This window comes from Cimex lectularius, unplaced genomic scaffold (genome assembly GCF_000648675.2).
Source record: "Cimex lectularius strain Harlan isolate CLEC.00 unplaced genomic scaffold, Clec_2.1 scaffold19, whole genome shotgun sequence".
NCBI lineage: Eukaryota > Metazoa > Arthropoda > Insecta > Hemiptera > Cimicidae > Cimex > Cimex lectularius.
The window spans coordinates 634,488-657,407 of NW_019392664.1; the positions used below are offsets into that span (position 1 = coordinate 634,488).

Sequence of the window (22,920 nt, forward strand, 5' to 3'; positions counted from 1 at the left end):
TAAGTCCGGACCCATATCACGAATGAGTAACTCTTTGAAATCGAAACGACTGTCATTATCTCTCTAACCTAATTTCTATTGTGGCATTTACTGACCAACCAAATTTAATTAAAATACCATATTTCTTTTTAAAACGTTGTTTGATCTATTTCTAATATTGAGTTTCAAAACGGCCCTTGGGGATTTGTTTAGAAGAAAATAATATAAATATAGACTGATATTATTGAGCACTGAATTATAGCAACTGGAGGGTAGAATAATAATTTTAAATTATGTGCACGTTAATATATAATTTTCTTTGTTTACGTTTAATCCCGAATTTTCGATTCTTAGGAGTCTTAAGGCCCTCCGCGAGGCCAGAAGAGCGTTATTAAGAGCAAAACTAGGTAATAATAAATAATAAATTGTTAGTTCAATTTTAATCAATCATGATTTTCAGGTGTTTTCGTTCAAACCGTCATAATTAAAATTTTTTAATTAAAACTCATGAATTTTTGATCTCGTTTAATTTGGTTTACATTAAAATAAGTGGTTGTAATTGATATAACGATAAAAATAGAAGTGTCCTTTTTTTGAGTATAGTTTAAATAAATGTCAAAACAGGAAAACCAATAATGAGAGTTCCTTCTACACATCTGAGAACAATAATGAAAAACCACTCAAATATTCAGAAGGCTGGCTTGCTTTAAGAACCCACAACGTACAATTTACATACTGCAAAACGTTTGATAAAATTATTTACACAATTGTATACGGTAATCCGTGAGCGGACAAAAAAAAAAATTTATTGCGACATCGTCACAGTAAAAATTATTTTTGGAAATTGTGCTCGAATCCTTCCGTTCGCCTTCGGTATCTATCACGTGAAAGTGAAATTTAAACTCGTGGCTCTTTTAATTTATTGCCGTATTGCCCTTGGATATTAGCAAACAGTGGAAACTCATTTGCTACAATTTAGGTTTTTATGCAGAATAAGAGTATAGAGAGAAAACGTAAGGCATATTTTTGATTATATAATTATTAAAATACGTGGCGGAAGCCCGAACTTCACCAATTTACTGAAGGTCCGCTCTCATCTTGATAATAATAACTCTTCCTTACCATTGCATTATTATAGACAGCTTTGTTCTGCATTGACACATTACACATGTGGACGTAAACGCAGACAGTAGAATCGCCTTTTTCATCAGCAGGGAAAAGACCATCTTTCCAGTCGACTTGCTTCGAAGAGGAGGTAGCGGAAACGGTGCTCGTCTCGTCTAAAATATCTGTCTCAGCTTTGTATGCAAAGAGCAAAAATATCTTAGAAATAGAATAAAATCTCGAAGTTGATTACCTGGTTTGGACTTTGTGTATCAAGCTCCAAATCTTTCTCTTCATGATTACCGAAGTTTTTTGGACTAAAGACATAATTTTCCTTGTTGTAAGGTAGATGAAGAACCGACTGTTCGATCATATAAAGCCAAGATGTTTCATTGCGCTCTCTCGGTGCTGTAAAAATGTGTATTGTCACGGTAATTAATTAACATTAACACTTTCAATCATTTACAGTTTAAAGAATAATTTTATGAATGCGAATAGTGTATACTAGAATCTGGGAGGATCAGGAAAACGATCAAATGAACTCTGTATACCATCCATTAAGAGCAGTTTAAACTATTAAATTATCAAATAAACTGTAAAACTGTAAATGTAAACCTTAAATTTGATAAACAAAATGTTTTACCATGAAAACTTAATATTGGCGTACTTTATATGAGTGGAAAGTGGTATACGATTGGGAGATCATAAAACGAGTTTGGAGTTTCGACAGGCCGTTTACGAGTTGTAATACATTCATAGGTCTCTCATTCTCCAAGTTCGGTGAAGAAGTTGAAGAACGACAGAGGAATATCAAATTTTCGGAAAAAGTTCAGCTACTGTTTTAAAAAAAATTCATATGCATTAGACGCATTCCAAACATAACATTGCATACCCATCTGCCTATCACGTATTTATCAGCGCACTTAATTATCCATCTACCTTCAGCAAATGTTACATACGTTTTAAACACCCACCTATGACCTATTGTGCTTGTCTAACAATATTATCTAAGTGTGTGTTGATTAGTGACCGTTAATCGATATTTATTTATAAATCGTGAGATGCGGTCTGGTGTGATGTAGGTTTCAGAAAAACATTTTCTTTATCGTGCTAACGTTTCGATCTTTATTTAGATCATCTTCAGGGCTCAAAGTGTTTGTCTTCTGTGTAATTGTGCCATTCTTCCTTGTCGTCTGACATTTGCCTGGCACTCTCGACACGACACGGAAGAATGGCACAATTACACAGAAGACAAACACTTTGAGCCCTGAAGATGATCTAAATAAAGATCGAAACGTTGGCACGATAAAGAAAATGTTTTTCTGAAACCTACATCACACCAGACCGCATCTCACGATTTATAAATAAATATTATCTAACTCGGAGACTGAGTGGTCCGGCTCGTATTTGCCACTCTAGTGGTTCTGGGTTTGAATCCCGGCACAGGCCATGAAATTTTAATGGAGAATAATTTGCAAAAAGTGTTATAAAGTTCTGACTCCTCGTCCGAAACACCTAACGGGCAGTGGGACGTTAAACCATCCCGTATGACAGGAATTACTTTTCTTTAGTTAAAGTGTTATCCATTTTTAAGAGAACTATGTTCCTGTGCCATGTTATTGTTTATACGAGCCAAATGAATTTCATTTCAGAATTGTTATTAACGTTGTCGAGATGATCTTAACGCATTTTTACCGGTATATTACTATTTTTATAAAGGAGATTTTAATAGCGGACCGACGACGTTGTGCACAGTTAATATTTCTGTGTATCGAATTGCACCTCGATTACTCATTTTCAAACAATCCGAATCAAACAGGCTCATATTCTAAATTCTCAAAATATAATCCTCGACCATCAATTTTGTTGTCATAAATATGACTCAACTGTCCGACAGTGTCGTCGCATGGTAGACATTTCCTCCCCCCTTGAGATGGGCCAGTACTGTTCTGCAGTCTTGACGCATCCTTCCATCCACCTCTCCTCTCATACTGCACAGGTACCTCACTGACCGGTTTTTCCAAGTCATCGAAGGCCATTCCCTCTCTGCATATTTTCCTATCCGTGCTTGTGTTCCTCAGGGTAGCGTTCTGGCCGCACACTATACAGGTGTTCACAGCATCCATTATATCCCCAAACCGCCACATTCACATTTGCAGACGATTCAGCAATTCTCTCTACCACCTCCGATTCTGTCATTTCCACAGGAAACCTACAAAGATCTCCCCTCCCAACTACGGACAAGATGCGGTACCTAGGACTGTACATCAACAAACGCCTGACATGGAATCCTCACACACGACTGAAACGTCAGGGGGTTATGACACGATATAGAGCTCTTGCACGACTTCTTGACAAACGTTCTAATTTACCTCTCAAAAATAAAACAACAGCCACAAAACACCATAGTTAAGCCGATATGGACTTACGGACTGGAAGTGTGGGGTTCAGCCAAACCTTCCAACATCCGTCGCATTCAAACTGCCCAATCCTTAATACTACGATAAAAACTAGATCCTCCATTTTATGTCGAACCTAACATACAGAACAATTAATTAACGTTTTTAGTTGAGATGAAAAAAAGTTAATGGCACGAGCGGGATTCGAACCCACGATCTTCGGCTAGATACGCCGCTACTCTACCACTTGAGCTATCGTGACCTCGATCCACTCGGACATCAACTTTCTATCTCAACCTCACCTTATGGGTTTTGAGATAGGAAGTTGATGTCCGAGTGGATCGAGGTCACGATAGCTCAAGTGGTAGAGTAGCGGCGTATCTAGCCGAAGATCGTGGGTTCGAATCCCGCTCGTGCCATTAACTTTTTTTCATCTCAACTAAAAACCTTAATTAATTGTAATGTTAATTGGTCAAGCGGACCACGAAATTAGTGAATCTAACATACAGACTTAAATATTCCCTTCGTTCAAGATGAAATCCGTTCCCGTTACCGTAATTTCACGAAACAACAACCATTGTAAATCAGCACGAAGAAATCTCACATCCGACGAATTCCCTCGAACCCTCCTCGCCAACTGAAAAGACAATGGCCGCAAAGTCTAGGCAGTGATGGTATCTTTGGAGTAATACCAAAGGGTATTTTTTCCATTCTTGTTTTTAATTTTGTGTATATTTCCTTTCTCATTGTTACATGTTACCTACTTGAAGGTAGTTGTAATGTACTTCCAAAAAAAAAAACGCCATTTTCAAAGCGTTCTTATTGATCTACGATGAATCATTGCAAGTTTGGCACGCGAAGGGATGATGGGGCTTTTATGCGCCTTTATTTTTAATATGCTACCCTCAGTTAAAACTTAAAAGGGTATTTAGGATATTTCTTTAAGATTTGAACGGGAGCCGAGAATTATTACGTTTTGGCTGTTTTAGAATGGAGTATAGATGCACGAAGTGAATTTTTTTTTTACATATAGCTCAAGATATGTCAAAGGTCGTAATCCAAAATTGCCGAAAGGTCCGTGCTCTTCACCGCCAGGCCGTACTCGTACGGGTCTTGGTTTGAAAAGAAGGAGACTCGTAAGAGGGGGGAAGCCGTTCTTATAAATGGGAAGCGACCCTCCCCGCCGACAGTTCGATACGAGTCGTAGGGAGAAAAGTGATGTTAAAAGAAGAAGCGTTTTCGTCTAGGAAAAGAATATCGACAAAGCGTTGGTGTCCTTGGTGGAGATAGTAAAGGCGAAATCAAATAACATGATAAAACACCTTCCAAAAAACCATACTCAAATACAATAAATAAGTCGCGTAACAAGATCTCGTTAGTTTAAGCTGAAAGAATAGGAACTTCTTAACAATGGGGTAAGTAAAATTATATTTAACACATACAAAAACAAAACCTATTCTTTGGATAAAATGTCAACATTGTTTTATTTGCAATTTTTAATAACAAAAAAAATTGTAGAAAAAAAATTGAAATAAAACTTTTAAATTTATAATTTTTTCCCTATCATAAACCCTTTTGAAAAAAAAAAATTAGCTTAATCTAAAAATCCAAGAATTTCTGAGTTGTGCATGCAACCCTCTTCAAAGTAAACCGACAATTCTCCCACGCTTTTTCGTCCGCTCTGACTCCCCTGAGTGACTTTTACAAAAGCCGGAAGTTAAATTTGATCTAAATTCAGCTTATCTCGCTTGACAAAATAGTAATCAAAAATTTTACACTCTGGTCTGTTTCTAAGCCGGTCGTGATAGCATTATGACTGCTGAACGTGGGTTTTTATCATATCAACTGTGAATATTTTTTAACGGTTAATACGCCATAAAAATGAAATTTTGCAGGATTTTTCGATAGGCTTTGAAAGAGAACGTCGTCATAATCTTGAATCTTTTGCAGGTGGTAAGGCAATTTGACAGATATTCTGTTAAAATTTCTCAATTTTGCAGTGTGCATGTGTTCTTGTGTCGGAACAAAAACAAAGAATGCTCACATCAGGTCTCAAGATTTCAGATTATGTGATAGGTATGACAACTAAATTTTGAAAAAATAACCCTAAAGTTTCACTTCAGAATTTCAAAATAGTCCCTCGTCTGCGTTGATAAATTATCAATGTAACAGAATATACTATAGCCGTCATTATTCAACAATTGAAAAGAAATTTCCACCTGGGGAAACTTTGACTGATACCATACGTCAATTGTGGAAAAAGAATGAAAGGAATGCTCGTCCGCGATTAATAGGATCAAATCTTGAAAAATCTTTGATTTATACAAATTATCCAGCAAATTTTCAATCTCCTACTTCATGAATCTTTTATTGATGTCATTGCCAATTAGAAAATAAATAAAAGAACACTCGTCTGTGATTGATACCATCTTCAAGAATCGTTGATTGATTTCCAGCAAATTTTCAATATCCTACTTCGAAATGAGAAATTACCTAATTTTTGATATTTAACAAACTTTCGATCTATTTCATGAATCTTTTATTGATGATATTTAGCAGATTTAGAAAACTACGCTTGCCTGCGATTGATAATACCAATCTTACTGAAACGTTTTTATCTTTTACTTTATGAATCTTTTATTGATGATATTAGGTGAATTTGGGAAAAGAATGCTCGTCCGTGGATGATAGTACAAATCTTGAATTATCGTTAATTGATGTCATGCAAATTTTCGAACTTCTACTCAAAGTATCCCTTATTGATGACATTTGGCGAATTTGGAAAAAATACCTCTCGCCTGCGATTGATAGTATCAATTTTGAAGTATCGTTGATTGGTGGCGTTCAATCAAATTTTAATCTAAATAAAACAGAATCTTTTACTGATACGATTCGACAAACTTTGAACCCCATATTGCAAAATCTTTGAGTAAATTTGGACAGAAAGATCGTTCGTCTGCGATTGTCAGTCTCGATCTTGCAGATTCTTCTAGATGTGTCATGCCGAAAATATTGAGCAATGTTTTTTTGGCATTCAATTTAAACTAGTTTTTTTCGATCCCTAATTGTCAATGAATCTAGTCAGGATTATTACAGATTAATTATAAAATAATGTAAACAAAGGAATAATAGGAATCTAATAAAGGACATGAAGCTTTATTATATGTTGAACACAAAACACCTCATTAATTCTTGAACATGATCATCAAATTTAAAAATAAGCGAGCATATTCTGACCCTCACCTGGTCAAGAAGAATTCTCATGTGGCTTTTTGGCCATATCCAAGACGTTTATTTATGTATAAACCCTTACCCGACACAACGAAAAAACGCTTATCGCACAAGACAAAGAAAAACTAGAGAAAGTGAAGAGATAATATTCATGGCATTAGAATGACAAATCAAGTGCGTCCTAGTTGGATTGTTTATTTTTTTTATTTGTAAGTGCATAAAGCTTTGACGACTTGTACGACCTCGAAGGGTTCGAAGTTGGCAATTTTCACTTTCTTTTTGATTTTTGTTATTTTTTTCGCGTGATTTTATTTGATATAGCTTGAAGTTTTTATCAGTGTTAATTAATTATAATTTATCAAACCTGTTTTAAGTCGGTCTCACTGTTGAATAAAAAATTTGTCTGTTTATTATAGATTGTATTTCTTACTTTATAGTACAATATTGAATATTCTATCTTGGGAATTAGGGATTAATGCTTATAAGGACCACTTTCTCCCTATTATGTCTTTATTAAATGGCCGAAGAAAATGAGCGGAGGCTGTTAAAAGGAAAGTTGTCCGAGTATGATTTTCAAAAAAAAAGATTTGGTGGACGAAATTGAATATTGTTGATTTCCAAGGATTCTAGTCATATATTGAACCTAGACTGGCTTATTTTATTATTTCCCGACTAATAGTAAACAAAACCGAAAGTAACTTTAAAATATATTGAAAGTTCAAGACAGTTTTAACACTTAATAACGTTTGTTTGTGAATATTTTATGAGTTTTACTATCAATCAATAAATAAGATCAAGTGTATTTTTTAAAGGATTTTTATCCCTTTGTTGAGTTGTAAACTCGGTCGATGTATTACTCCTCTTTAGTTTCTTCTAAAAGCGCGTCTGTCCACATGAGTGAACGATCGAACATCAAACTGCGTAGCAACGATAAAAAGGGTGAGATAGAGAGTGAGAAAGAGAGAGAGAGAGAAAAAAGGTGTTCCTCCGCACGTGATGGAAACGTGCCCGAGTTCCTGAACCGTAGCCAGCTTGGTACTGTTTACCAGTAAAGCTTCTAGACGAATTTATTTTTACACGAGGTTGGAAACGATTAGCACCCGGCCGGGTCGAACGTAAAATCATCCCCTGACCGCTAATTAGACCGACGCCAGACAGTGAACCGCCGGGTCTGCCCTGAAGAAAAAAACGACGGGGTGGTTGAGAGTTCGAATAAATCAATCCGAAACGAATTTTAAATATCCAAACTAATTTTTTGTGTCTAAATCGGAAAGGAAGTCTAAAAAACAGCCTAGCCAATATTTCCACTCTCTCCAGATATGGCCACAATGTGGACATTTTTTAATACTAAAGTATTGAAACTAAAAATAATTGCTTATATTTTTCTCTCTTTAATAAGCTTTATTGCCATGAAATATATATGTTATATGATTAGCTTTTTATATGGACAATTCCTTCTTGGAGTAACTACCGTAGGTCAATTTTAAAAAGAGACAAAATAATATGTATTATAGATTTCCCTATATGCTTGGCTTATGTTACTGGCAGTAGTTCTACTACATAAATAAACACACTCTCAACACGCAAGAATGGCACAATTACACAGAAAAGAAACACTTTGAGCCCTGAAGATGATCTCAATAAAGATCAAAACGTTGGCATAATAAAGAAAATGTTTTTCTGAAACCTGCATCACACCAGACGCATCTCACGATTTCTGAATAATCATTAAATAAATACAGTTTGGACTTTTTTCGTAACAAATTTGTTTTCTCAAGAATTTTATTACCCTTCAGACCCGAGAGGAAATCTCCCTTTTTGAATATCTAAAGTACATCATGAAATTGCAATTTATAAAATGAAATTCCCAGTAAAAAAATTTTAATGCTATAATCTGTAATGAAGCCTATTAAAAAGAAAGATTTATGTGGGCAATTCAATTGATAACTATTACAATCATGTGTACTCAAAGACAAAAAAACCAGACACCAGACACTCGAATTTTGTTATTTCAAACTAATATGTATTTTTATCGTACATTAATTACAACATACTTATCTTAATGTAAACCAAATCAAATGAGATCTTCTTTTTTTGGTGGGGGGGAGATATTAGCAAGTTGGAACCCTGTAAACAAGATAATTTTTTTTCATTTCTTTTTTTTTTATAAAAGTTTGCAACAGTGAGGCCCATATATCAACCCTCAGGGTGCCGGTGATTTTGAAAAAAAGCCCATTTGTAAGTATGTCGGGTTCGAATCCAGTGGCCCTGAATTCAAACTTGGGAGTTTTACCTTACAGCATGAGCGTCATGTCAACGGCTAAACCGCTGTAGCCCCATATAAAAAATTCATCATTTCATTAATACAAAATATTTAATTATGATGATATGAAAGAACCTTTATGAAAACACCGGAAAATCATTTAGTGATAGAGTAAATTTAACTAACCATTTATTAATCATAACAATGCAATAAAGACAATAGCCCAATAAGAACAACAAGATTTAAAAAAAATTGTTAGTTTCATTTTTACTACCACTAAATGATTTTCCAGTGTTTTGGTGTATTTTCTTTCAAATCATTATAATTAAATATTTTTTTATTAAAACACATGAATTTCTGGTCTCATTTAATTTGGTTTATATCAAAATAAGTATGTTGCAATTAATATAATAATAACATATACACAAGATAATAATATGTAATGATATTAATATATACAGTTTCAAATAAACAATAAAATATGTCCAGTATTCGGTTTATTTTTGTCTTTAAGTGTATATTAATGAATATAACAATGAGGTGCAATTGAACCCCAGGAAATTGAAAATAAATAAATGTGGGCTTAACATTCTCCTGAACCTTTTACTCTATAATTAATTAAGGTTTTTAGTTGAGATGAAAAAAAGCTAATGGCACGAGAGGGATTCGAACCCATGACCTTTGGCTTGATACGCCGCAGCTCTACCACCTGAGCTATCGTGACCTCGATCCACTCGGATTCCCCATCTCAACCCCACCTTATGAGTTTTCCCTCCTTACTTTTACTCTATCCCGACTTTTATGCCAGCAGCTTTTATGCAAGAGAAGGGTTCTTAAAATCTTCAATACAATGTATATTTCTTTTCTCACTATAACAGCAATAAGTTAATTTTAACAATCGAACAAAATATAAATAATTAAAGATGTTTTACTTTGAATTCTCAAAGCAGTTTTTATTGTGTGTAAGATACTAGAAGCTATGTTTTCTTCCTGTGGGGGAACAGTATTTTTATCAGCTTTTCACTTTAGTAGGTACTGCACTTCTCCAAACTTTACTAAACTCAAAAGAATGCAAGGGTTTCAAAATAAAGTGTTAAAAATAGCAGTAAAGTCAAGAATAACCGACCAGATAGGGACTTAGAAGAACCAACTATCCAGGAATTCATCCGCCAAAAATTGAAAAAATTCATTTTAAAACTATTTCAATTAAATAGAGCTGTTTAATTCAAAATTTACTCCTTTTATCTTGTCATGTATTCTTCAAAATTTAATAAAAATAGACTCCTAATCATTGAAAGTGTATAAACTGTGTTATAAGTGTATTTTAGCTTAATGAGGTCATGTTTCTATGTACAAAAGCCATTGAAAAAGAAATACCTTGCATGATAAGTTGTCTGTTGATTTGGTAATAAAAACATTTAAAAAAGAAAAAAATGTTATCAGCTTTAGACAACTGGTTGTTTACTATTGTTAATATTAACATTTCTTCCCTTGGCATTACAGCAATACGTTAATGTTAACAATGGTCAAAAAGATAAGATAATTTTTATATTTTTCTCTTACTCATTAAGACGATATATTGGCCAAAATAATTTGTGTTTTGCAAATTTTGGATAATTAGATCAATTTGGAATAAACCTTTTTTTTCATACATTCATGGGCATTTCTTTGTTTCATTGACTGTTTTAAAAGTTTAAATGTTGTTTTTAATGTTTATACATAATTGGCCAATATTGGAGAATAAGATTAAGTTGGTTTAAATTATCACAACCACACATGAAAGAACATACACATATATTATTTAAAACTAATAATCATTTGTGGTGCAAGGTGTATTTCGCATTTAAAAAAATTAAATTTCTTCAGATAAAATCTTTATATTTATTGGCAAATTTTTGAAGCATAATTCACACTTATTGCAAATAGTTTAACTATGAAGTAGAAGATTCAGTATAAATGACTTGAAAGTTAGCTTATGCTCTATTACACCATTCAACCTAAACTTTAGATAATCATTTTTCTATGATGCAATATCTAAATTAATCAAGTTAATTTAAAAAAATTTTAAGATAAATTATATTACAGTGATTAGATTTTTTTTTTTGTGTGTGAATATTACGTATTTTATTACAAGTTTTGTGATTAAGGTCTGAAAAAGCAGGATGAAAGACCCCTTTTGCTTATCAAAATTTGACCCTGGGGGGTCTAGATAAAGCTATCAATGCTTCAAACATTGATATATCATGACGGATTTGCACCTTCCTGTTGCAGTATGAAGGGGAACAGTTCCATCGTAGATCTGGAGAGCCTCAAGGCACTAGTGAGCCCGTCCGGGCCAAAAATCATAGTGGACAAGGTGGTCAAAGAGGGTTCCGTACTCCTGCTTCCTGGAGCCAAAAGGAAAAGAGGGAGTTCTTTTCGACAGGTAATTTTCTTTGATGAGCAAAAAAAAAATTATTAGATGCACCTGACATATTGTAAAGATTTTGTATGCTGAAGAGGAAGCAGGGCTGCTTTGAAATATAAATACATAAAAATATATCTTATAATAAAAAAGACAACTGGTTGTAATTGTTCTTAACAAAAAAAGTAACTTGCAAAATCTTTAAAAAGAAGCAACCTCTAGATGAAAAACAACAAAAGACAAAGTTGATTGTAATTAATGTCTTGCCTCTCATCTTATTTAGACTTGGAACTTTTTATGTAAAAACAATATGACAATATTAAGAATTAAATGACAACTAAACAAATAAAAAATTAATGTATTGAAAAATACATTTCCTATATGCCAATCTAGAATAAATTTGTTTTATACTACTTTTATTATTATCAATGAAATTATAATAACTTTTTGTATACCCTAAAATATAATTACTATTTTTTATTTTTTACAACAGGTTTGTGCATCTTTATTGGCCAATATTGGTACAATTAACACAGGAATGGCATTTGGCTTTTCTGCCATTGCTCTTCCACAGATGCAAGATGCAGCCAGTGATTTTAAGATTGATTCTGGCCAAGCATCATGGATTGGTAAGCCAATGCATATATTTTTGTATTATACAAGACATTTATTTATACTCATTTATAGCAAGTTTATCATCTGTGACAACACCGATTGGTTGCATTTTGAGTGGCTACTTGATGGATGCAATTGGTAGGAAAAGAATCCTCATACTTACCCAGTTTCCACTCATTGCCGGTTGGCTGATGATTGCATCTGCTACCACGGTCCCAATGGTATATGCAGGACGATTGCTCGTGGGATTAGGCTCTGGAATGGTCGGTGCTCCAGCAAGAGTGTACACTGCAGAAGCAACACAGCCACATCTCAGAGGAATGCTCGCTGCACTGGCATCAGTTGGAGTCTCACTTGGTATAAAGAAATTGAAAAAATATATAAGCTGAACAGTGTCTAATTGAAATACATTCAGGAGTTTTGATTGAATATGCATTGGGGGCCGTATTCCAATGGCCAATTGTTGCTTTGCTGAGCAGCATGGTTCCTACAATTGCTCTAGTTGGTTCATTCTTGCTACCCGAATCACCTTCCTGGCTAATGTCAGCAGGACGAGAGGAAGATTGTAAAGCAGCATTGGAAAAATTACGAGGGCCAACTTGCGATGTAGAATATGAAGCAAGCCAACTGGTTTCTTTTGCACATCAACACAACATACACAAACCTACTTTGAAAGAAACTCTCAAAGGCCTAGTCCATCCCTCAGCTTATAAACCATTCTTCATACTTGCTTTTTACTTCTTAATTTATCAATTCTCAGGGGTCAACCCTATCACGTTCTATGCAGTACAAATTTTCCAAGTAAGAAAATATTTTAAAAACCTGTTATTTGATTTGTTAATTATACTTTTTTTAATATTATAGGACTCTGGAGCCTCAATTGATAAAAATGTTGCAACTGTGATAACTGGAGGTGTCCGTTTAGTATTTACTATTGTCTCCTGTGCTATGTTGAGAAGATGTGGCAGAAGACCTTTAACTTTTATATCAAGTAAGAATTTATCAAGGAGTTACATTTAATATAATTAATTTATTAACTTATAATATTTTAGGTATTGGCTGTGGTATTCCTATGGTACTTCTTGGTACTTACATGTACTACAAAGCAAGGTGGATTGAATTAGGTGAACCTCTTCAAATGACATGGGTTCCAGTGTTCGCACTACTTGTTTTTACAGCAGCCTCTGTAATGGGCTATCTTGTCGTACCCTGGGTTATGATTGGAGAAGTATTTCCGACCCAGGTTTGTAACTTCGTTTTTTATAGTCCAAATATTATATTTGAAAAATTTTATTTACTTATTTTAAATATTTGTAGGTAAGAGGAGTTATTGGAGGAATCACTTCCTGCAGTGCACATTTCTTTATATTTTTCGTCGTCAAGACATACCCTATGTTGCATGATGGGATCGGCAGTTATGGCACTTTTTGGTTGTACGGAGGGATTTCTCTCCTTGGAACCATTTTCTTCTATGCATTTCTACCAGAGACAAAAGGCAGGACGTTGCAAGACATTGAAGACTACTTTTCTGGGAGGACAAAATCACTTAAAAACCCAACAAAACCATCATCGAACAAACACCCTGCTATCATCCAAGTTCCAAAAGGAAGCAGTTTGCCTTAAAAGCATCGTGTTCACCTTTATTTTTATAATAAAAGCAATAATTTATTGAGTTATAAAATATACATTTTCAACACAAATGGTTAGGGATTGATTTTGGAATCTGCACATCATACTTATATTTCAGTGCTTTCCTAAAAGTTGTGATTTTTGTAGCTTTAGATTTCAGATTTATGTTTCTAAAAGCGTATTATTAAGTTAATTTAATTTTAATTAAGTGATAGAGGATCTATGTGGTCAAAAGACTGATGCAAAAAGCCATATTGCATAAAAACAATAAATAGTGATAGTTATATAATTTTGTTAATACACTATATTTTAAATTTGTACTACTTTTTATACAAAATGTAAAATAATGTTTTCCCAGTATTTTTTAATAGTTGATTGTGATTGAACATTAATTATAAGGGATATGTATTATTAAAAAATAAAATTTTATACCTTATGAATTTTTTTGAAAAAACCTGTTTTTTTATTTTTATTGGTCCTTAAACAACACAAATTCCGTTATATCTGTAGTTGTATGAAACAATATTTAATTATTATTTGCATACAATAATAAAAAGATGGAATAATGTCAGCCTTAAAATCATATGAGATTATTCCGGATGATCGCAAAATTTTTCATAAAGATTATCCTCACTGAAGAATTTTTCAAAACATGTTTTTTTTTTAACCCAATGATTCGTCTTTATTCTAAATAGCAGTCCTGAGCTCAATTCATGACGTTTGATATTTCTATGTGATTTTCAAAACATAATTTAAATTGTTTGAAATAAATGTTTTATTCTTTTAAATAAATTAAATATGTTATGCAATACCACCCTTCACTAAAGATGGTGGAATGTCAGAACTCATAGGATAGACGAAAATAGCAAGGACAAGCAGGATGATAGATGAATGACCATTTTCATTCATCAACCTAGAAAAGAAATACCACTGAAGAAGTTTCTACAAATCCATTTTTACTCTGGATTTACAATTTTCCAGATAAACTAGTCAAACGAAATATACACAACTGCAGGGTTCAAGAATAAAATCTTAAACTATTTATTATATTAAAACATTGAAATGTATCAATTACATATAATCGTTTTACTAAGTGAATCAAAATTTAAATTCAATAACAAATAGATCATATGAAAAGTTTTATTATTTTTAAATAGTTATTTTTTTATTGTTTCTTATTGCTTTTTGTGATTCATTGATTTTATTGTTAATAAATCAGATAAAACTCTATCAAGATGTCGAGGAAATCAGTAACAAGGAAATCTGTAGCGAGGAAATCTGTAGCAAGGAAATCCACTACTGGTGGGAAAAGGCAATCAATGGCGAGGCGGTCCTCTACAAAACAAGGGGGTGGAGGCTCAAAGAAATCTGGGTTGCGGAGTACATCAATAAAAAAACTGCCTCATCAGTTTGAAGAAGCAGATCTCACTATTCCTGAACTTGGACCATTTTTTGTATTACTCAAATGCAAAGAACCACCATTGATTATCCGAGTAAGTCAATGAAATTAATAATAAATAAATTTAACTTAATCTACTAAATAATAATGAATATAATAATCCAAATGCATTTAAATTCATATTAATTTTTGGAAAAAAATATTATAGGCAATTGACACAATTTATGATTACATAAAAAGAGTTCCTGAAGTTGTTCCTTACGTGTTGTCCAAAAACACTATTGCAATATCAAAAGTATACGCCCAAGGACAGTTGCAGTACATACCATTGAGGGCATTAAAGTTAATCGCTGAACTATCCCAAAATCCTGACAGTCACGAAGATATAAAGACTGATGATATTTTCTTAAGATTTCTTGTTAAATCATATGGCGAGGTTGAAATTTTTAAAGTCCCTGTAGGTTCAAAACTCATGTCTTTCATTTTTAGAATGGTGATGCAAAATGGAAAGAAGCTTCATCGAAGATTTTAACTGAGATAACACAAGATCTTGAGTTTTGCAGAACTTTTGTTGATGAGTATTGTGATATGAGTCAGTTAATAAAAATGCTTAAGCATCTGGACCCTGATGTTGTTTACAACTCTTTAGTCGTAGGTCTTCAATATATTTTTTACTGCTATACTTATCTAATTTGCATCTATTTTCAGTTAGTAAAAAATTTCTTCCGAGATAAATCACTAGCAGAGAAGTTTGTAAATTGTCCAGAGTTTATGTTTGATAAGTTCTTTCCATTGTTTGAATCTCAATACATAGAAATCCAGAAACTTTCATTGCAATTAGTTCATTGGTTGGTTTACCAACCAGAAACTGAAGATTTGAAAAAATTGTTCATAGATGAAGGAGGGATAGATAAAATTTACAACATTCTTCTCAACGTATGCGCTGGTTTATTAAATCTTCCAACTTCAATTAACATCATCAGTATTTCAGAAATATGCTTGGAGGGACATTCATCCACTTGTTATTGACATTCTTCAGGCTTCGTACAATAATGAAGAAAGAGTAGCATCACTCAAAGAAGATGGGATTAAAAAACTAGTAGGTTATCTTGAGTTCATCGAGGATGATGAGTTAGTAGCCAAGGCGATGAATGTTATTGTCCAATGGTCAGCAAGAATTTATGGGAAATGGGTAAAACACACTACGTTCACTAGTTCTCTCGACTATTCCAAAACTGCTCTTTTCAGATGCTTTTAAGACTCGGAATGCTGCCAAAATGTTGCAGTTATTTGTTGGATGGAACAATTCCAATGAAACTTGTGGCATGCCAGTTCATCAATGAAGTTGCTCTCGAGCGTGAGAAACTTCGTAAGCTTGTACAACACGTCAACATACCTGCCTTGGCAGGTTTGATCATAGATGTGAGCAATCCGAATGAACTGGTTTTAATGGCCCATACCTTGTTTAACAACTTGATCAAATTCAGCAGATTTGAAATAGCGGTGCATTGTACTAAGTCCCCTTTAAAGGTAATTTAACTGTATATTATTACATTGCCAATAAATTTTGAATTTTTAAGATGTTCATCTATAAAAACATATGTGTTGATGTCATGTGATGAGTAAACTTGTTGAATAAGAACGGATTGATTCAAACTTTAATCATATTATAAATTTCTTCCCCCCTCCCAATTAAATAAAAGTTGGTTTCTCTCCCTACTGCCTCCTGGTCTGTCAGATTTGTTTATAACTAACTGTTTGCTCAATGTATATTATGTACAGATAGCAATAAATAAAATAAACATCTTTAAAAAAAAAAAATTATAAATTTCTATGTATGTCACTCTCATCTCCAAAAATTACCAATTATTTAATTTTAATCCTCCATTTAAACTATCACAATTAAAATAATTTATTTTTAATTTGAATTCTTTATTTTTTATTGCAATCACCAACAGGTTTATCTTTTAAAAATGTTTAATTTTTAACAATTATATTCAGAATTTTGGTGAAATGTCTATGATCTTTAAAGTACATTACTATTTATAATTTCTACTATGTATAAATATGTTTTAGGATGATCTGGTTTCATGGATGAAAGAGAATTATCACAAAATGTCGCCTGATAATAAGAGGCTTATATTAAACACTATTAGTATTTTGGCGCAGAACAACGTAGTCAGAGCTCATTTTATTGATTTCGCTTTAATTGATTTCTTGTGTAAAGCATTACAGGTGACTGCCCTATAATATGGTATAAAATTATTTTAAAACTTAAAATTTGAATTTTGATCGGTCAATTTGTCTTACAATTCAAACCTCAAATGTCTTAAAATTCATCTCCGGTACAAAAATATTTTTGTTATGAAACATACTGGTTTTGATCTAATGCTAATGATCTTAATTTTTAATTGAATTCAACTAAGTATAATGTTACTAAGTCTTACAAAGAAGTAAAGTTATCTCTTATACCTTCAATTTTAGAATTTTTAATTTTTTTAAAGTAATATTCCAGTATCAGATAGAAGAGCATTTCTGTTTCAAAATTGGCTGCATCCATTTTTAATAGGAAATTAATATGCACTGATGGAAAAATGAAAAAGTAAATGTAATAAAGAAGGGCTTAGCATCCAACTCCCATTTAGCGTTAATTTTATTGAATTACTGGGTAGCAGTTTAAAGTAAAATTTTACCTTTCAATCCAATTATCGATCAAAGTCCAACAATTACAAATAAAAAAAGTAAAAAGGAAGTAATATCTGTCATAAAAGATGATTTAACAATCAACTACTCGAGGATGATTACGAGGAGATTTAAAATACTTTTACCAAATTAATCTCAAAATTCCAAAGTTATGCCGGGTTTTGGTCCCAGAACTGCTAACAAGGCAAATACCAGTCAGATTCCTTAATCACTCAGCGACCACAGTCCATTTAATATACATTTATAATAATCAGAAAATAATGTTTTCTCAGATGAGAGCTGAACCAATTTATGCTTCCATACATGGTTGTGTATATTATTGGAAAATTTATTTTCAGAATGCTTACATAATCAAAGTTTATTTTTTCTTTTCTAAAAAGCTTTCTTAAATTTAAATGAGTGCACGTTAATTTCTGCATACATGCAATTTGATATTTGTCTCACAACGTTGTTCAGATGAGTTTAAGAATTGAAACTTCTGGGAATTATCCCATCCCCATGGTACATTTTCAGTACTTTTTTTTACAAAATTCACTTTTCTTCTATTAACTTTACACCCTACGTTACAATATAAAATAATTCACATAGCTTTTCATCCTATACAATAAAATATACACAAAGACAAACAACCAGACACTTGTATTTCATTGTTTATTTCAAACTATATGTATTTTTATCATTATATTAATTACAACATACTTATAACACAATATAAACCAAATCAAATGAATAAAAAATTCATGAATTTTTTCTCATTTAATTTGGTTTATATTAAAATTTGTATGTTTTAATTAAAATAATACGTTTTTAATTTAATTAAATTTTTTTTGTCTTTGAGTGTATAAAAGTGCTAAAAAGAATTTACCATATCCTGCTGGAAAGAGTTCTGATTTGTGAAGTAGTGGTCCAGGTTTTTTGATAGACAAATTATATTCTGAGAAAGTATTGTAGACAGACCTCTCATTTACATCATATGGTTGGTCTTTGGATGTACCATATATGCCAAGAACTAGATAATAAACATAATAAAAATAATNATTAGTGGGCATATTTACAATATAATAAAAATAATAAACATTTTTGCACAAAAAGTACTAAGTAGAAACAAATAAGATTAAAAAAATTGTCTAAAGGGAAAAAAATAACTGTAAGAATTATGAGATGAGAAATAAATTTAAAAATTATGTACATGCTTGCTTTTACAACAGGTACTTATTTGTTTAATCCTTCAAATATTTAGGATCCAAATGAAAATTTGTACGATGTTACAATAGTTGCTGGAGAAGCATTAGAGTACTTAATCAAAACTGAACCGAATGCTTGTCAATATTTGTTTCTCAATGAAGGATTGCAGACCATGAAGCATGTCTTGTGGACCACAAAAAATCAAACATTAAGGGAAAAATTGTGCCACTGTATGATGGAAGCCATATCACATGATGAATATTTGAAATTACAACTTTTGAAAAATGACCATCTCAACTGGTAAAGAACGCATTTTAAATTTAACACCTTAGTTCAAACGTTCGTTTTGCAGGTTAGTAAAACACAAGGCAATATGGTACGAGTCGCCATCGATGAAAACGACAGTCGAAGAATTTTACAAGTATTACCTGCCAGCCAAAATTGCCTTCACCTCAAGGCTGGGTTTTGAAGACAAAATCAAAGATGGATTCTACGTGTTCAAAGAAAACCGACCTCCAAACACTTTGCCACTTCCTTTCACCATGGAAGATATCGAAGACTTGAGCGTGTATATAGTGGGCTTTGAAAAGAATCGAGTACTGCAAGAAATTCATTATGAACAAGAAATGGAAATTAGAAAAAAACAGATACAAAATGAGGAATGTATCAATCTTCTTAAAGAATTTCCAGGTAATAAATGTCACACAATTAAAATGAGATGTGATTAAAATAAAGTTATTTGTCTCTAGAAAAATCCAGCTGTCACCCATTGGGTTATAGTCTAATGAAAGACAAGAATTATATTAATAAGACAAATGAGTTGACGATTTGCTGGGAAAGAGATGAAGATCTTAATAGTTATCTTACCTGCCTTAACACTAAAATTTATGAGCTTGATCAAAAAGAATTGTGAGAAAATATCTAGGCAATTGTAAAGCGTTGTGTAATAATTTAAATATATTTTATTATAATTTTTAGAGTACAGTTGAAGGAGGTGTTAAATGCACCAAATTTGTCAATGCTGCAGAAGACATTAGAACCATTTCCGTAAGTTTGCTTTACAAAATCTGAAACAAAACCTTTATGAGCTATAGAATTTAAATAATTACAAATCAAATAATTAGGCCATTTTGAATAAAAAATATCCATACTAAAGTAAAGACAACTATTTTAAGACCATCAAACCTTAAGATGTGATTTAACAGGAACAGTGATGGAATTGTTATTTAAATATATAGTTTAATGTGGAAATAAATTTTTATGTTCCAGAACATTGAAAGTAGGCGAACCAATGAGAAGATACACACTTTCTACAGTAAGGTAAGGTTTTTAAACAATAATTTAATGATTTTTTCTAGGTTTGTAGTACTTTTGCGGGATGGAACTCCATTATCATAGGTTGAATGCCAATAAAGCCTTTAGTTCCAACTGTTTATTAGTTTATTCGGGAAAGCTTTTCAGTTACATTGTAAGCATCTTCAGCCCTTAACCTAATCTTACTAACCTCTAACTTTAACTTTACATCTAATGGTTTGAATGAAATAATTACATTCAATGAAAATAAAATAAATCAGTTAATATGAGGATGTACTCTGTTTTTTGTTAATATATACAGATTTCATTCTTCAGACAAAGGTGGATGTTTAATCAAAATTATTCAAGTTCATTCATGGACATCCTCCTGTGTCTGAAGGATGAAACCTGTATATAATAACAAAAAACAGAGTACATCCTCATTTTATCTGGTTTATTTTCTTTTCTTTTCATTGAATGCAATTATTTTATTAAATTCATTAGAGGAGGAGGCATTTAGTATAAGGGCTGAAGATGCTTACAATGTAACTGCAAAGCTTTCCTAAATTAACTTATAAACAGCTGGAACTAAACGCTTTATTGGCGTTTAGCCTATGAAATGATAAATTGTTACAAATAAAAAATTTCAGTTCAGTTTTCAACAAGATAAATGATCTTCAAATTATAGTTATATTTCATTTATATTCTCCCTATCTTTTATTGCCGAAACCTTTTTGGGTTCATACATTATCATGCCATTATTCAGCAGTGCCATCATATTGTCATAGTTACTGCTCTTGGTGAGTGCTGCTCCAGTATATTCCAGAATAAAGGCTTCAATCGAGTATGGCACACGGGGTTGCTCTGGAGAGACCTTTACCTACTACCTGATCCTAAAATCTTACTTAACCGAAATTTCAAGTCATCAATGACTCGTCTCTAACAGATGGCTATCACACAGATATAGGAGCACCCCAAGAAAGTACCTTAGAACACATCCTCTACGCAGATGTTCCATTCATTTCTGAAATTATCCTTTATAACCTATACAAATGATACCACCATCCATTGCTATCAAAAATATCACATCATTTCAACCAGAAAAGTACAAATCCATGTCACACCCCTTGAGCAGTAATTCAAGCTGTGGAAAATGACAATAAAAGTAAACATGTATTTTTCACCCTTCAAAGAAAAGTCCGTGCTTTTTACAACAATAGTACCTCTCTCCCACCAGCTATAGTAGTCTGCTATCTTGGGCTATACATTGACAAATTACTTACATCTAACCTGTATACACAACTCATACGACAAGAATTCAACAGAAAATTCATACTTTTGAAAATATTTCTGAATAAATAATGAAAACTCACTCTACAAAACAAACATCTAATTTCACCATTTTATATATGGCATAGAACTTTTGAGTTTAACCATACATTTCAACCTCAGTTATTTAAATGTTATCTGCTCACATTTTTCTATTATTAAATTTCAGAAATGCACTTGCTCGTGCTATGGCAAAACTACCAAAAAGATTAGATCTACTGTCCACAATGCCTGTAAAAGTAACTGAGGGTCAAGGGTACATTGTTTTCATATATGCGTAAACATTTTAAAATCTAAAGGTAGTAAAAGAAATAACTTTTAGCAATAGAAAGAGGACTAAACTGATTATCGAGCCTCCTCTACCATTCACACCTCCGCCAGAGGAAGAAAAGATGTAAGCAATGCAACAATATAATTATACAGGGTATTATCCATTTGTAATATATCATAGAAAAATACCCCCGATACTGCCTAAGCCATTCGGCGCAAGCTGGGCAATGAAAAGAGCTCAAATAATAGCTGAAATCGTCTTTAATGAAATGTCAGGCCCTGAAAACAATGATCCATGCACATACCACACTTTCAACTTGTACTTGGCAGAGCTAAAGGTTGCTTATACATATTTAAACAAAAGGAAAGTATATTATGATTTATTGAAGTTTTATATTTCAGAATAAACTGAATTCTAATGTTATACCACTTGGCATGCTCAAGGTCGGAATGAAATTAGAAAGGGCTCTACTTTTTAAAGTTCTAGCTGATAAAATAGAGGTCCCTTGCACATTGGTGGGTGGAAACAAGGGCCAGTGGTGGAATGAACTCTGCATCATGGAACTCAGTAAACTGTTTAATTAATTATATTTTTTTAATGTTTTTTACCATGCTTGCTTAAGGCCTTAAAACCGTTTTCATTTTTAAACAAAAATTAATATATCATCCTGGTCTTATTAGAGGCAGATGATGATTTAACTAAATATTTGAAAACATTTTGTTTACAGATGAAGATTGCAAAGGAATTGCTGACATGCCTAAATCTTTGATGTATCCTACACATGTGATCGATTTATGGATGAGACCTGGCAACCTAATGGCCATAGGAAGCAAGGAGGCTAACTTGTACTGTGGCTCACTTGGCAATCCTCAAACGTATACCAGAGAAGACTGGATGACCACTTAAAAGCTAAAGCAAATAGATGCTTATAAGTATACAATAATCACAACTGTGTCATATTAGTGATTCTGTCCTGTATTGATTAAAAGTAATTTCTCTTGATATACAAGTGTTTTTTAAATAAATTTAAGACTGTTTATTAAGGTATAAAACACAATATAGCTAATATAGTTATAATATGTATTATAATATGTATTATAATATGAAAAACTCAAA

The 22,920-nt window shown here is 32.6% G+C and overlaps 3 protein-coding genes across 5 annotated transcripts in view; 2 read left to right on the forward strand and 1 right to left on the reverse strand.

Moving 5' to 3' along the window:
* Positions 1-1,045: 1,045 nt before the first annotated feature.
* LOC112126256 (homogentisate 1,2-dioxygenase-like) overlaps positions 1,046-22,920 on the reverse strand; it is a 28,253-nt gene continuing 6,378 nt past the window's right edge. The window contains exons 2-3 of the mRNA XM_024224988.1: positions 1,337-1,491; positions 1,046-1,259 (exon numbers count right to left, since the gene is read on the reverse strand). Of these exons, the coding sequence (XP_024080756.1) occupies positions 1,098-1,259; positions 1,337-1,491 (317 nt within the window). The 3' untranslated portion in view covers positions 1,046-1,097. The remainder of the gene's footprint in view (positions 1,260-1,336; positions 1,492-22,920) is intronic.
* Positions 4,658-14,060, forward strand: LOC106662311 (facilitated trehalose transporter Tret1-like). Its single transcript, XM_014386328.2, has 8 exons — positions 4,658-4,897; positions 11,248-11,401; positions 11,874-12,009; positions 12,068-12,352; positions 12,411-12,796; positions 12,860-12,986; positions 13,048-13,238; positions 13,313-14,060. Exons 1-8 carry the CDS (start codon positions 4,893-4,895, stop codon positions 13,616-13,618), a joined length of 1,590 nt encoding a protein of 529 aa, XP_014241814.1. The 5' UTR covers positions 4,658-4,892; the 3' UTR covers positions 13,619-14,060.
* On the forward strand, positions 14,769-22,810 carry LOC106662340. 3 transcript variants are annotated; one of them, XM_014386373.1, is made up of 17 exons: positions 14,769-15,117; positions 15,232-15,459; positions 15,513-15,674; positions 15,732-15,959; positions 16,015-16,215; positions 16,272-16,553; positions 17,100-17,258; positions 18,967-19,211; positions 19,264-19,601; positions 19,661-19,820; positions 19,890-19,958; positions 20,181-20,231; positions 21,703-21,789; positions 21,856-21,927; positions 21,985-22,141; positions 22,206-22,371; positions 22,532-22,810. In XM_014386373.1, exons 1-17 carry the CDS (start codon positions 14,860-14,862, stop codon positions 22,708-22,710), a joined length of 3,042 nt encoding a protein of 1,013 aa, XP_014241859.1. In that variant the 5' UTR covers positions 14,769-14,859; the 3' UTR covers positions 22,711-22,810. The 3 variants fall into 3 exon arrangements, with proteins under 3 accessions (XP_014241859.1, XP_014241857.1, XP_014241858.1); XM_014386371.1 differs by having other exon boundaries at positions 15,513-15,959; XM_014386372.1 differs by having other exon boundaries at positions 15,513-15,959; positions 21,862-21,927.